The sequence below is a fragment of the Harpia harpyja genome, chromosome 20 (genome assembly GCF_026419915.1).
Source record: "Harpia harpyja isolate bHarHar1 chromosome 20, bHarHar1 primary haplotype, whole genome shotgun sequence".
NCBI lineage: Eukaryota > Metazoa > Chordata > Aves > Accipitriformes > Accipitridae > Harpia > Harpia harpyja.
Window position 1 is genome coordinate 2,351,354 of NC_068959.1, and position 16,053 is coordinate 2,367,406.

At 52.5% G+C, this 16,053-nt stretch overlaps 1 protein-coding gene across 1 annotated transcript in view; it reads right to left on the reverse strand.

Annotated features, from left to right (window-relative positions):
• Positions 1 to 7,731: 7,731 nt before the first annotated feature.
• The window catches only part of PDLIM4 (PDZ and LIM domain 4), a 53,105-nt gene continuing 44,783 nt past the window's right edge, over positions 7,732 to 16,053 (reverse strand). The window contains exons 5-7 of the mRNA XM_052816319.1: positions 14,860 to 15,017; positions 10,474 to 10,594; positions 7,732 to 9,603 (exon numbers count right to left, since the gene is read on the reverse strand). Of these exons, the coding sequence (XP_052672279.1) occupies positions 9,399 to 9,603; positions 10,474 to 10,594; positions 14,860 to 15,017 (484 nt within the window). The 3' untranslated portion in view covers positions 7,732 to 9,398. The remainder of the gene's footprint in view (positions 9,604 to 10,473; positions 10,595 to 14,859; positions 15,018 to 16,053) is intronic.

Genomic DNA, 16,053 nt, shown 5'->3' on the forward strand with positions numbered 1-16,053 from the left:
CTGCGCCCGTACTGGCAGCTCAGCATCTGTGCCCAGTAAGAAATTGGCGCCCAGTGGGATTGTCCGGGAGCACCGCGATGGCCCCGCCATCCCCGAGCCTCCCACACCCCACCCCCCCCCCCCCGCGGAGCCCTGAATCCAGCCCCTTCTGGAATCCGAACCAGGTTTCCCCCCCCTCACCCCATAATGCTGCTGCAAAGATGGACGAATAGCACGGCCCAACGCGCTCTGCGAGCGCTGGGCGAAGCCGAGAGTCACAATATAATCGTGAATAGATAGGAAACCAGAACAGTTATCAGTCAAGGTGTGAGCTGGGGGGGCTGCCGTGGCCGGCGGGAGCACAGCCGGGGTGCAGCGGCAGCGGGGTCTCTGCCCCCGGAGCTGCCCGGCAGCGGCACCCCGTGAAACGCAGGCAAAGCTGGAGGCAGGAGTGATGTGAGCCCCTCCTGCACCTTGGCACGGGGAAAAATAAGCATCAGATGCAGCTTCGGAAATCAGCCGCGCTCACAGCCCCTGAAAATCTGGCATTCTCTGCAGCCCAGGATTTGTTTCCCAGTGGTGTTTACGCAGCAGACAAGGTCAGCAGGGTCTGCTCTGAAGGAGCCTGTAGCAGCTCTGGCCTCGGGAGAGGAGCTTTTTATATTCTGGTTCCCTAACTTAACTATTACTGCTTTACACGTGACTCTTGGCTTTGCCTGGAGTCAGATATGTAGAGAGCTGGTAAAGCCATTTCTGAAATCTGAGCAACGCTGTCATCTTCTGAAATAACTCAAGGGGCACTCAGAAACACGGTGGTGTTTAAAATACGCACAGCGCTTGACTTGCTTGAATGATACAGCTCCCTGGAGGTGTACAGCGGGATGCCTGCTCGGGAATGAGACAGTTGGAGCGTGCAGAGCTGACGATGCCTGTGCTGGCGGTGGGTGAGGGCAGGCTGGGGAAGCATCTCTCTGGCAGAGATGATCAGAGGGTTACATGGAAGGTGGAGGCACAGACGCAGGAGCGATCGCTGCGGCAGCACCTGGGGAGGAGAAGCAAATGGCAGCATTTATCCGGGCCAGGCAGAGATCTGCTGCTACTCAGGATAAGGGATGGAGAGCCGATGTCATGCAACAAATGGGGAAGGTTTAGATGCCTCCTGCTTGGAGAGAGGCTGGAGGTGGCATCTCGATGCCAGGCCTGAGCCACCCCACAGCCAAAGCTGTCCCCAGTGATAAGAGGGGAGTGGGACCCGGGGCGGGGGCCGATTCGGGCAGATCAGGGGCTCAGCAGCAGGCAGCAGCCGTTTGTTGCCCTGCCCTGCCTTGGGGCTGTGCAAGAACCGCAGTAAAGACAGGCAAGGCACGCCTGCTCCCATGAGGAAATAAGGAATTGGGAGTGTATTGTCTTAAGCATTAATGTTAATGCAATCTTAATAATTATTCAGTCAACAGTAATAACAGGAATAATTTGCAGTGCTCATAAAGAGCTGTGGTTAGACTGCAAATGTAGCATATCAAAAGTAAGTGGTAGACATGTATGACATGCTCAGGTTTATCTGGTTTGCAGATGAATCCTTAATGTATTATAAATTTCATGCGTTCAACATGAAAACACCATGGGGGTTTCTCTTATATTGTGAATCTGCATAAATTAGTAGTTATAGAAATACCTTGTGTTCTAGCCAGCTCTGCCACAGCACCACTAGCTACTGCATAAAATCATTTTAGCACAGTGATGCCGCTCTCCTGCCAGCCTTTGCTGGGTGCTCCCCAGATTGCAAACCCCACTTATGATCCAACATCAGGGATACTTCAACCCAGGCATGGAGATTATGAAAACCACATGGAATTAGTGGTCAGCAAATAGCTCGGGCAGTTGCGGAGCAAATTCACTGCAGAGGAAGGACCAGTCCTAATTCTCCCAAATGACCCCTCTGAAAGCAGTCGGTGCATTTCCCTGCAGCCTTCTAAAACACGCTGTCAGCTATTAGATGAAGAGCAGCGTGTGGGAAACGAGGTCGGAGAGATTCCTGTAAAGTGAAATCGGATGCTGAGGAGCCGGCAGAGCAAGGAAGTACCTCTGTCACAGGGGGAGAAGGAGCAAATCTTTGAATAGCTGAAAAACCACCTCTTGTGCAAATATGTTGTTCTTGTGCAATCAAGTTTTCTAACGTGGCCTAAACTAGTCAGGCAGGGGCCGGGGGAGGAGGAGGCACCGATGGGCTGCTGTGCTGCTGCAAGCTGCCCCGTGGCCGTGGAGCAGCCCGGCTCCTGCCCCGTGTGACACTGCTGCCCGTCACGGCCATCACCAGAGCTCCTGGTCTGCTCCGGGTTAGGGTCGTTACTGCCCACGGCAGCTCCGCTTTCTCTTCTGCGTGGGCAAGGCCCCTGTCAAGGGATCCTCTGCCTGCGTGGGACTACTGCGTCATCCTCCCAGTAGCCATCTCGAGAGCTGGGAACTAAGAAAACACGTGATAATTTGGAGTTTTGTAATTCTGTGTTGTTTGCGTAGCACTCAGATCATGTGGAAGCTTGCTTATTGATGGGGCAAAGCAAAATCCATTTTGTAAGTGTCTTTGTTGAGCCTGCAGAGTGGCCTTCCAGGAGCTCTGTGCCCAGGTGCTGGAGCACATCTGCCACCTGGCTGGAGCGTGGTACGGCCGTGCTCTGCCCAAAGCCCTGGACTTACTCTCCTACCTGCCTGCTGTCAGTGCTGGAGCAGCTGCAGCCGGTGATCACGTCCATCAGGGCCACTGGACTGATGGCATCTGGGAAAAAGTGATCTTTGGCAACTCTTGAAAGGGCTTTTGACTCATTTCAGCCTTGCTGCTCTCTCAGTGGTGCATTTACCCACGGAGCCGTACCGAGGATGGCCCAGTGCAAGGTTCACTTGAAAGCATATCAATTTACAGGACTTAGAGCTTTTAGGGGCAGTTGTGGCCATCGCTTCCCAGTTCCTGGCAGTGGTGTGTGAACTTTTCCCCTCCTAAGCATGGCTGGGCAGACAAGCACTCAGCGTGATTTTTTTTTCAGTATTTGCGGTAGGAATCCCGTAAAAGAGATGGAGCCAGGGTGCCTGTAGCACGCATGTGAGGATTGGGATAAACCCCCCAAAACGCATCTCCTCAAGTGGAGTCAGCTTTCCCGAGACCATCCACCGCTCACCAAGGACTTAAATAATTTTACCTGGTGTAATGTCACTCTGCTCAGGTAAGAGACATCGCTTTGGCCCTGCCGGCAAGGAGGGTCCTGCGCTTCCATCGCAGCTCTGCAGCAGGAGCAGATGCATTGAGGCATCCCGCCGGGAAGAGCAGGACCCCATCCTGCTTCCTTGGCCCCTCAGCCTTTGGGTCAGGGCACAGGGATGTGGGTCAGGGCGAGCAAAGCTGCATCAGAGCAAGACAAGGCAAGGGATGCTGCCGGAGCAGAGATGGGATGTCTGCCAGCACGCAAGTGCCCAGGGGACGAGCTCAAAGCCATCGCTGCGGCTTAAAGCCGCCTCTCCCGGAGCAGCCTTTGCCAGAAGCGCTGCCCCCCGGGTGGGTTTGACTCTTCCCACCCGGGAACCACCCCACAACGCCGGGAATCCTCCCTCCCAGCGCAGGTTCTTCTCCCAGCCTGCCTGAAATCGCTGGCTATTTCGGTTTCCATCACTAGATGGTGCAGGAGAGAGGCGCAGCGCCCCGCGGGGCTGGGCTGGGCTGAACTGGGCTGAACTGGAGCGGGGCTGGAGCTCAGCCTGCCCCCGTGCCCCCCATCTGCCTCTATGCACCTCATGTACCCCCTACACATCCTATACAGCCCCAGGTACCCCCATTTACTGCTGTCTACCCTATGCATCCCATACAGACCTTATCGCGCTCTACAACTACCTGAAAGGAGGTTGTAGCGAGGTGGGTGCTGGTCTCTTCTATCAAGTAACTAGTGATAGAACGAGAGGAAATGGCCTCAAGTTGCGGCAGAGGAGGTTTAGATTGGATATTAGAAAAAATGTCTTTACTGCAAGGGTTGTCAGGCATTGGAACAGGCTGCCCAGGGATGTGGTGGAGTCACCATCCCTGGAGGCGTTCAAAAAACACGTAGATGTGGCACTTCAGGACATGGTTTAGCAGACACGGTGGTATTGGGTTGATGGTTGGACTCGATGATCTTAAGGGTCTTTCCCACCTAAACGATTCTATGATTCCTCTGCACATCACCCCCCCGATACATTCCTTTGCATCCCAGGCACCCCCTGCAGCCCCCAAGATGTTCAGAAACGCCCTGGGACACGCTGCCTGGCGAGCTGGGAGACTCCAACCTGAGGACAGATCAGACACCTCCTGGGAGGGACGTGGGTGGCTGGTGCTGCCTGGGGACAGGAGCAGGGACCAAGTGGCCTCCTGAGGTCCCCTCCGGCTGGCTTTTCCCATGACGGTGCTCAGTGTCCCTCCGGTGAGCCCCAGCCACCGAGCCCCAGCCCCGCTGTGCCGTGGTGCCGCAGTGCCGGCAGCTTGCATCTCCTCTGAGTCAATCAGCTCGGGGAGGACAGACGCTTGCCACTGGCCTCCTGGCACCCCTCAGGTTTGGGAGTGAAGAACTAGGGTGTTTCTTCAAAAAAAAAAAAAAAAAAGTAGTTGTTTTCATTGACAAAGCTAAAAGCCTGAACCGTGCTTGAGCAGCATCTCTGCACAGCAAGAGCGAGCGACCCTGCGCACATTAACTGCCCAAAGCAGCAGGGCTGGCCGCAGCCCAGGCCCTCCCCACCAGCTCTCCCTGCACGAAGGAACTGCTTTAGGACTATGTAAAAATTCAAAATATTTAAATGTCCCGCTGCGAGAAGCTGCTCCCAGGCTGGGGGAGCTCTGTGGGTGTTTCCTGACAGTCTGTGCTTTCCCAGGGAGAAACAGAGAGGCAAAATAACTTGCAGATCAGTTCCCTTACAGTCAGGAGCAGCTTTGTGTGTTTTATTATACATGTGGGGAAGATTTTTTCCCCTGAAGTAATTAAAATAGCCTTTTTCACACATGAGAAAGGGAGGAGGGGGAACTTTTCCAGAGAGGCTCTTTACCTCCCCTCCTATGGCACAAGGACTTTTATCCTAATACAAATGGACAGGCTGAGATTTTTTTTTAAGGTCCCTGGGGCAGCCATCCAGTAACAAAAGCAAAGTTAAACAATTCCAAACAAAAGCAGCAGAAGAAAGGGGGTGTGGTGGTGGAAATAATGCCTGGCTAAGTAGGAAACTTTAATGATGATACATGGAAAAAGTTAAACAATTAGAACTTGAATCAGTTTGGCCCCTGTCCCACCTCATTTAGTTAACAAACGGTGCCCTTCATCATGTTTGATCTTACCCATCTTGCAAGAAGACCGGAGGAGGCTCCCGGGGTTGGGCAGGTCAGACGGTGGCTGCTGCGTGGGCCAGAGCTGCCGTGGGGACAGCGGGGGGGTCTCGGAGGGGTCCCAGGGCTGCCCGGGCACCCTGCGTCCCCCTCTTCAGTCTCACACCCGGGGATCGCCCGGCGGAGCCCAGCCGTGGGGCTGAAGCCTCACAGCAGCGGTGCCCAGGGCAGAGAGGCCGGGGGTCGCGGTGGCTATAATGTATAAATGCATCTGACATACGTACGCGTTCAAGGGTGACTAGAAAAATCAGTAATTGGAGAGTCCTAAGCATGTTAATTATTTGAATATGTGCACTAATTAAACATGGAGTTACACAGACCCAAACTGTATGGAAATCTTTCGTGCCACGTGGGGATCCTCAGAGGCTTTGTCTTCTTAAATATTTTAGGCACACACAAGCAACAATTTCCACATATGAATACTTTCCAAATAAAACCTTTTAGATTAAATATCTATTGGAGGCACTTAACTGACATTACTTCTGACTTTCCCACATACCAGTGAATCAAATGGCAACCAACTATTAAAACCAGACCTGTTGAGATCTAGCTACATAAGCATCCCTCTATGATACAGCTGCTAAATCCCAGCAAGCCTGCCCTCACCCTCCTGGTCCCCCGTGCTCCTACCACCCAGTGGGTTTCTGTGGCTCAGGGGTCAGGAATGACGGGGTGGGACAGGGCTTTTGGGACTGGTTTTGTCCCCGCCGTGCCGATGCCGCAGCTCCAGGCTCCCTGTGCTGGCCCATTATGGGGAATGAGCCCGAGCAGTGCCGCAGCCCGCACCGTGCAAGGGGATTTTCAGGAATGCTGTTTGCTTACAGCTGTACCGTGGTTTACATCATCCTTGGGGAGAAGGGTGTTTGCCAGCCCGGGTGCTGCCCGGATCCTGCCCGTGGTGACGGGGCAGGTGACATCCCCAACCCCAAAGAGCTGCGGCTCCTGGTCTGGCGAGAGCCTGGGCCGTCAGGTGGGAGAAGGTACCCTCGGAGCGGCACCACGGCTGGTTAAACGCTGCTCATAAACCTGATTCATCAGCCTTATGCAGGGGCAGACGCAGTCAAGCTCTGGACCATCGCAGGACGAGCTGCATCACGCTGGTGGAGAAGACCCGAGCACCCCTGGGCATTCATGAAACGGGCAGAGACACGATGACCCTTCCCGTCTCTGCACCTGATGGGACGTAAGGTCCCAGGAAGGTCTCATGAGTTAAGAAAAAAAACAACCAACACCCCACCAAAACACAGGCCAAACCTCAGACAAGGTTCTCAATGCACAATGCTGTGAGAAGCGCAGCTCTCCGGCTCTGAGATGGTTTTTGAAGTTTATCCAGCATCCTCCTTATCTGGATGACGAGGGACCCCCGCACATACAGGTACTGCCACGGGCGAGACCCAGCCGGGGACCAGGCAAAGGCCAAGCTAAGTAACGCGAGACATAAAACTGACAATACAATTTTATTTCGTATTTCATACAAATGGTGCCCTCCCCGCGTTTTACAGAGTTAAATAGCATTACCTGGTGACACAGGAGGCTCGCTTGCGGCAGGTCCTGCAAACCCCATAGTGGGAATGAGATGGCCTGAAGCCAGGAATCAATGTGCCTCGGGATGGGGTTGTGCGAGGCGGCTCCAGCTTCAAGCTCCATGGGGGGGATCAAATGAGTTGGTTACTCCTAAGAAATGGTATCACGAGACAACCGCATGGAAAAACTGATTTGTGGGAATTTGGGTTCAAATTAAAAGAAAAGCCCCATGCCCAGCACTCCCAGTGCTGTACTGGTACAGCAGCTGGGCAAGACCAGCAAGGATGCCCCGCCAGCAGCCTGCTCAGTTAGGTGTGCAAAATGAGGGCAATGGAACAATTTATGAATTTCTAAGGTGTTCCCTGGGCCAAGGCTGCAGGACGCTTGGCATCCCCACAGGACACAACCGCCGCGCAGATGGAGCCCAACAAGGGACAAGAGCTGCAAAGCATGACACGCAGCCCCAAATGGCAGCTGCGGCCGTCTGCTGCCGTGGAAAATGGGAAAAGCCCCCTGCGCCATTCGTGTCATGAGTTTTCCATTGCTCAGCCGAGCTGGCTTCAGTCCTGGGTTTGGGTGAAGCCTGAACTTTCAAGCTACGGGCACCAGAGCTTGGCCCAGCAACACGTGAAGTTAATGGAGGAATTCAGAACAAATGTTTCTGACGATGGAAAACTAAGGAGCTCCAAGCAGAGGCTTGCAAACAAGGGCAGTAACACTTCCCACCTGATCATTGTTAGTCTCGTCATCATTTATAGCTGTCCCAAGTATTTCCCTTCAAATGATCCAACCTACCGAGCAAGGCTTTGCAAACACAAGAAAAACGAGGCTCAGTGCTGTGATAAAAGTTTCCATGTGTTACTCGTACTTTAATAATTACAAATCCTGATGGCAGAAGGAGGGGGAGGTGGATGTTCTGCTACCAGCAGGAACATGCACAGTCAGCCCAATCCTGCTGGGCACAGGGCAGGAGCTGCTCCAGTCCCTGTAAGGCACTGCATGAAGAGGTCTAGATGTAGCCCAGTAACACCCTAAAATCCTTACTCCCTTTTGGGGTGCAGAACCTGTAGGAAGAAATTGCGTGCTCAGCCCCAACCAGGATAATGTTCCCGACCCTCCTCCAGTCCCAGATTTCTCAGACCCCTGTTATGGAGAGCCAGAAGGGGAAGGAGTGCTTTGGCCATCACCCCATCTCTTACTTTCCTTCTCCACGGAAGGGAAGCAAGCATAGATGTTTCTTTTTCTCCCCCACGTCCTCCCTCTCTCAGGTGAGGAGGAGGAAGGAGGCTGTCGCAAAGCAGAAGTAACCTCGTGGTACCAAACACACGGCCCCTACCACCACGCGCAGTGGCATCCAGCAGCTGCGTGAGTAAACTCTGTTTCTCTCTCCCCTCCAAACACTAACATGAAAAAAAACCCCACTTCTCCAACAAAGCGACATCCCAAGATCCTCAAAACCTCCTCCCCATCAAATAAAGTGGATGATGGACCTGGCTGAAAGCGCAGCCTTGGGATACAGGTATAAATCCAAACCCACTGCCTCTGGACTCGGGGCTCACCCCCACTCCGGTTACTTCCTAAGTGCCTGGAGGGATTTCATCACCGCTTCCCTGCTGGGAGGCAGACCCAGATGGCAGCAATCTGGGGATCGAGAAATAAAGGACTACAAAAATACAGCAAAAGCTGGGGAACAAGAGCCAGAAGAGCCAAAGCAAGGACAGCTGGGGGGCAGGAGCATGGGAGGTGGGAATAGCCAAGGTGGGCTCTGTGCTATTTCAGTGTCCTTTAAAGGTGTGTTCGGATGATTAGATGACAGAGAACAACTGAATAAGAGTGGAGGAAGGACGAAAAAAGCTTCATCGCACGCTCAGTGTGGAGATCTCTCGGGGAACTTGGATCGGTCTGTGTCAGCCTCAAACTGCAGTGCCCTGACCCAGGGAATTTCACAGCAAATACTGTTTTAAGAGACTGCCCTTCCTTGGCACATCTGCGGGGATGAGGCTGAGCCGGGGACCCCAACCCACCGGTACCACGTCCCAGACTCCTCAGGGGGTCGGTTTTTAATCACCGGGGCAGCCGGAGGGCAGGATATTAAGGTCAGGATATAGGATTCAGCTTCTTTTGTTAAAGTGCCTTATTTTCTTTGAGCTTTTAAAACATCTTCCTCACTTTTTCAGCAGAGGGGGGCAATAAAAAGGAATACTGGTTTTATATGAAACAGAGCAGAGAATTAATCAATATTTACACAGATCTTGGATAAGGTTATGGCACAGACTAATAACCCAACACAGCAACCCAAAAAGCAGAGTGTCAAAAAGAAGGGAAAAACCTGTTTGTATGCTTTCAACACCATCCCCCGGAGATCCCAAGTGTAAACGGTTTTATCTAGGAAAAGGCATTTTAACTTGGGCTTTGGTAATCGGGGTTGATTACAGCCACATTGTGCAGCCGGCGGGGAGGACGTGGGTGGGCGCGCGGCCGCCCGACCTCTCCAGAGCACAGCCTGGGTTTAGACAAGTTCAACTTTAGCGTTTGGATAAACAGCCACCACGTCATATCCCTCGGGGGGCTTAACCCTCTCCTTCGCGTGCGTCTCGCAGTACAGCTGCTCTTCGATGAAGAAATACCCTCGCTGCTTCAGGTTGAGGCCACAGTCGTCGCACATGAAGCACTCGGGGTGGTAGAGCTTGTCCCGAGCTTTGACGATCGTGCCCCTGGTGAGAGACGGGGAGAGCTCGGGTGAGATGGAGAAACAATGAGCGTCAACAGCTTTTCCTGCTGCCTCGAGTAAAACGGAGTAAGTGAAGGAAAGCGGCATGTAGGGGCACGTAAGGGTGTTATCGTGGGTTCCCGTCTCAACAGCTCAGCCCACCCAAAGCTGCCACCCGGCTCCAGGCACGGCTCCGCCGTATTTCTGCGGGAAGGGATGCTCCGTTCCCATTTGTCCGCACCCACTGCGGCATCGCTCCACGGCTCGATGCAAAACAGAGCCTCAAATATCTACGCCCAGCCTGGATCCGAACATCGGGAACCAGCATCTTCCAAGCGCTGCTGGCAGGGCTGGGGCCGTGCACACGCAGGCATCACGGCTTTTGGAGCGGAGACCCTCAGCTCACAGCACCAGCAAGAACGTGGTTACAGGCATTTGCAGAGCAGACTCTCAGCCAGCAAATCTAGCTGGAGCAGAACGTAAATTACAACAGAACATAAATTACAACACAATGAAGCAGAAAACCGCCTCTATCCTCTGAAATCAGACCTGACATCCATCTGTCGGAGACTAACTCTTCAACAAACAAACAAAAATAATCTGCAGACCCCTTCTACCTGACCCTCAGAGCGTTTCTTCCTCCGTAGGGCAGCGAAAGAGTGCCAGCACCGCCAGCGCTATTCATAGTCCCTGGGCAGTTACTATGATAAGCAGGGCAGAAAACATCCCATGAATCATCCCCGTTTTGCCACACGATTCCCTTAAAAGGGGCAATCCAAGCCGTATTCCTCAATTCCAGGTTTATATACGGTTAGCAAAAACCAGAAAGGGCTTCAAGGTATTCTGCAAGGCTCCGGCGAGACGCGACACTTACACGATGCCGTTCCCGCAGCGGGTGCACTCGGGGAGCATCTGCAGCCCAGACATGGCACCGCCAAGCTTTGACACCGGGGACTTGATGTTTCGGGGGTTGCCGAGTTTGTCGAGTTTTTCACCTGCCAAGAATTTTAAACAGACACAGATTGAAAACTTGTCTTCTTGGCACTCCCCCCCCCCCCCCTTTTTTTTTTTTTTTTTCCTTAAGGAGTCAGATGAGTCTCTGCATGTCACAACAGAACCTGCAACTTGCTCCTAAGGAAGTAAGGAGCAAATAGCGAGACCAACTATCTCAAAAGTCACACAGCATTTGGGTGTGCAGATGACCGCGGGACACTGTGCTGACCCTCTGCTGATCCTAACGAGGCACAGAGGGTGGCAGAAGCCCTCGGCTGCATCAGCAGATGATCTATCCACGTGATGGCACCAACTCAGTACATATACCTTGTCAAAAGGCAAAGCAGCCTTAATTTAGAGATGAGATGAATTTGGCTGCAAAACTATCTAGTGAGTTAAGAAAGATAAATAGCAAAAATCTCAGAAAAGCTCCAGAAAGAAGAGGTTCTCTCACACCACCATTTCAGGTGCACTTGGTAGATCCACCATCAGTCAAGGAGACAAAGGTGAAAGCCTTTGGAGAATAAGGCAAATTAAACCAAACAATAATAGAATTACTTGCACTTTTTTCCCTAGAACACTCATTTAATCTCAATCAATCTAAAATAAAACACTGTGATAGAAGATAAGGTCTTCTGGGGCACCAAGCCTCCGTTCATAAAGGTCCAGTGACGGGGAAAGGAAGCAATGAAGATTTTGTGCATACGAACAATATCGTGGCAAAGTTTTCAGTGTTGCAGCCCCCCTCCTTAGAGATCATCTATCATCTGCCCTCATGCTTCGGACAATACAAACACGCTTGTTGCCAACCACTGGGACACTTAAAAGCTTCCCATATTCACTGCATGGTTTTTCATGGCTCACAACTGACCGGTCTTTTGGGTATATATTGACCTGTGGTTCCTCTGTGATGGCCTGAGGTTACAGAAAGGAAAACCTCATGAAAAAGGACAATGTATTTTACTCCATCAGCTGAGACAGTTTGGAAAAGCAGCAGAGGAGCTCTTGGATGAACAAGCCATTCTTCAGCGTTCAGACTTTGTACTCTCCCTGAGCCTCCACAGTATTTCAGCCCACGGTCAACCTTAAACGTGTGCTTAAAGCCCGCGACGCCCAGGAGCTCTCAGGAGGGGCACAGGCACCTTCTGACCCAGGTGTCCGTACGCACTGCGCCTGTTTTGGAAACTTCCACTTGGATTTTGCTCCAAAGTGCCCCCCACGGCTCCAGGAATGCCTCTGCCTTTCCTAAAGTGAATTGTTAGCACCTGGAACAGGCACATCGTCGCCGGCGGTCGCTCACTGATCCCGTGCAGGTTCACGCAGTACGTTTTGAAGGGCATCGCTCGGCAAAGCTTCATTCCACGGAGGTAGCCCCGCTCCCCGATCTGGCACATCTCGGGAGCACCCACGGTCCTGGGTTTGGCTGGGGAGGAGGGAGCACGCCCGACCCCAACACCCCCGGGGCCACCCTGGGGATGCGCAGGCGTCCTCGCACAGCGGACCCCATCTCCAGCCGTGACTCTGATCCAGAGACCAAGGCTGCCAACAGTTCTAGCCAAGCGAGTGAAACCAAAAGGACTAATTTCCCACCAAACCCCAGTATCCCGAGGTATAGTATAGAGTTTGGAGATGCTGAGAGCCTCGACACATGCGAGAATGCCTGCCCAGGAGCGGACCGGGGCTGCTCCACCCCAGGAGCATCTCCGAGCGTGCGGCTGGCTCCAGCCAAAGTCGCCTCTCGAGTCCTTCTGCTGCCTTGCTGGGAATAAACCAAAACAACTACTCAAGCTGTTGGCTTCCCCCAGCGTGAGATACGGCATGCTTGGACTAGACGCGCTCATCTGCCAACATTTAACAGTTAAGCTGTCACTGTCTCTCAGACAGAGTGCTTGGATAAGCTGCTTAAAAGAGAGGCGGGGTGGGGGAAGAGATTTTACAGCAAAATAAACCCTGCAGAGAGGGCTGCTTCCCATCTTCCCAAACGATGGATCATTTCCCTCTATTTCCAGCCCACAGTCTCATCGTAATTTATGGTCCTCAGGAAGGCAGCGAGATGCTTTAACTCCACAATCTTAACCATCGCTGTCCCCATTTGTGGCTGCAGCGCTCATCCTTCCCGCACCAAGGGCACCTATGGAGGCAACCGCTGCGATTCCGCCAGATCCTCAGCACGAAGCATTGCTCCTGAAGGGTGAGGGATGGGGCTGGTGATGCTGAAGAAAATACGGCTTCCAGTAGAAACACCTTCCATACAAAACAGGTCGTTGTCCAAGACACCCAGCTCCTCAGGAGAGGAGATCTTGACTTTAAAAGGACAACGCACAGCAGGCTCAGGCCAAAGTGTCTAATTTTAGGCTTAAGGAAAAAGGAGCAGGGGTGGAAGCTGTAAAACAACCTAGCAGGAACGCTCCTGGGGGTTTACACTGTGCCGAAACATTGCAGAGCTTTATGCCAGGAGGGATGCTTTTCACTTCATTTCTCATCCCTCGCGAAATAAACAGTGTCATAACGACCGAGGCACGAGCGAGACCGTGCCTGCGGCCAGTCGCACATCCCCGCTGCCCAGCACAGCCGAGAGGGAAGGGGTCGGTGGCAGAACCGGGGGGTCACACCTCTCCAGCCCCCCGCCACGCTGGCTGGTACCCATCAGCAGCACCTCGGGCTCCAACCGAACACACGGCGCTGCACTAGTGATGGGCTGGTGCCGAGAAACTGCCGGGAGAAGCAGACATCCAGGACTGGTTGGGACAGTCCCAGGGTCTGGGGACTGTCCTGGCACCAGTTTGTCCTCCCCTTCCCCCAGCCCACACCCTTTTCTTTCTCCCTTCCTCCCGAAGGGCAGCGCTGGGTTTCTGCCACCCCAGAGCCATGGGATGCAAGGGGAGGCAGCAGCAAACCAGGAAAGCTTCAATTTTGTTCCCATTCCCTGGCACAGAGAAGGGAGGAAGGCAGCAGTGTTATTAATTCGGATTAACACTGTCACTTCCTATTTGCTTCTTCCTAATGAGGAGACCTGGGGCTGCAGCAGGCACCTCACCGGGAAGCTGCTCGTGCTTACTCTTGGTGAGGGACGTGAGAGTACATCTGGAACTTGTAATTAACGTCAGTTTTCCTGCCAGTCTCGAAGGGGCTGTAATATTTACACCCAGTAATTCCAAGGCCGATCCCATCTCGTGCTTTGCAGACACACTGAAGTACCGCTGAGAAAACTAAAATTGGTAGAAACCCTTGATGCTCAGGAGTTACCTGCGATGGTGGTTCTTCTTGTGAAGCAAGAAGCAATATCCTTCTAGTCAAAGAATATCCTTCTCCATCATTTTATATACACAGAAACTGAAATGCAACAGCCTGACTCGCTACCTCTTGCAGCTTCATAATGAGATTTGCAGCAGTTGGTACTTTCCCATAAAAACTAAGTTCCTGGATTCACATGATGGGAGTACGAAGCTCTTGGAAGGAAGCAGAATGAAGAGTCCTGCCCTAATGATTGTAAAGCAAAGCCTGAAAGTTTGAACATGAAAGCACCAACAGACTTAAGGTTGAAAGGCAAATAAAAAGAAGCTGAAATGTATAGTTTGGGGATCTTATTATTTAATCCTGGGAGTTGGCTCCTGCCCGCATTAATGACACAGGCAGGAAACGCTGACAGACTTGAGAAGTGAGCCAAGAGCTCCTGATCTCTATCCCGGCGTTGCTGAGGACCATCCCACGTCCTTATGCAAATGCCATTTACTTAAACAGGCCTATGGTTCTCCACCAGTGATCTTACACAACCGCTTTAGGCCATTACATTTCATAAACCGTCTCAGGAAAACAGCTGCCACGCAGAAGCTGTTTGCAGATCCAACTTTCATGCGATGCTCAAGTCGGCCACAAAATTTGGTAAGCCCCCAGATGCTGGCCTGAGCATCTGAAACCCTGATTTGAAACCCGCCATCCGGGCATTCCCCCTCACAGGGTGCTTGGACCCCCCCCGTCTTGAGCTGAGCTGCCTCGGCACCGAGGCGACGTGCGGTAAATAACGACAGAGCCGAAGAGTTTGCAAACCCACCCCATCAGCTCTGGCGGACGCGTCCTTTTGAGGCTTTTCCACCTTCTGGACCTCAGCAAGGGAAGAGGGAGGCAGCTAAGCCTGCAACAGCAACTTGGTGGGTGCAGAGGGACCAAACGATGGTTCAAGCCCCGCGGCGGTGCAGTGCCGCAGCCCCGGTTGCGGGGAGGTGTAGGGGACTCGCTGGGACATTGCTACGGGTGCCAACCTCCTTACCGTTCTCGCCCGCCTCCAACATGCCCTGCAAGTATCGGAAAGATCCAGACTGCTTAGGCTCCGATACGGGCTTTTCGTAATCCTGAAGCATCTTGTAGACATCCGACTCCACGTCGATCCCATTTCTGTTCCGTGGGAGAGACTTCAAGGGGTCGAGGCTGTTTTAAAGAAAAGAAAGAAAGGCTCCAGTCAAATATAAACAGCAATCGTCAGCTCATCAGGGAAGTACCCAAACCTCCACATTCCCACAGATTCAATTAAACACCTCTGTTCCCATGTGTTTCTCTGCCTGGAGGTATGTCTGTCCCAAGAACAGCCACCGAACCCGGGAAGTTAAGCTTGTTCCCTGTTCGGCTCCGATTGAGCAACACAGCTAGGGCTGGCCCAGTTACCAGATGCCTTCGGGAAAGAGGGCAGCTGCTTACAAGCACTGTAAATTGCTCAGCCACACATGGCATTTATTGAAAAAAATGGGTAAAACAATGCATTTCATTAATTACGTAGGGCCGCCCCTCGTATCTCTGTTAGGGCATCCGGCACGGGGAGCGCGTGAGCTGCTGCTAGGCACAGGCGTGACAGCAAATCTCCTTACCATCCACAAGCACCTCTTTTGAAGTTAGCGTTTCTGTAGGCGACTGCATTAAAAGATCCGTTTGCCAGACACAGCCCACAGCTTAAATGAGAAAACCACCCCGCGGGGCCGCTCAGCACGGGGGACGGGACAGGAGCGCGGTCCCGTAACTCCCCCCCAACCACGCGCCGGCCCTCAGCATCCAGACCTGAAGCTGCTCCTTGTCTGTATGCGGCATGACTGGAGCACAACAGGCAACAAATAGCGATTTAAACTGTTATTCCAGTTCATTCAATACGTCAAAACATGAAAAGCATCGTTTGGAATCAAAAATATTTCGGGTACGTGTTTAAGTATGAGATGAATTGAAGTGCTGTTGTGGTTCGCTGAGGCCCCAAAGCCCAGCACAGCTTCGTGGGAAGGGGCTCCTTTTCCTTTTTAAGGAGAAGGTCATCAAGGTCATTATAAAACCAATAAAAATAGCAAGAGCCCTGAACCCCATCAGACAGCTTAACATATTTTAGCCTTCATCTGACTCATTTTCTCTACCAGCATTATACTCATGCCCCCTTAAAAAAAAAAAAATAAATAAAATTCACTTTCAAACAAACAAAAAAACCCCA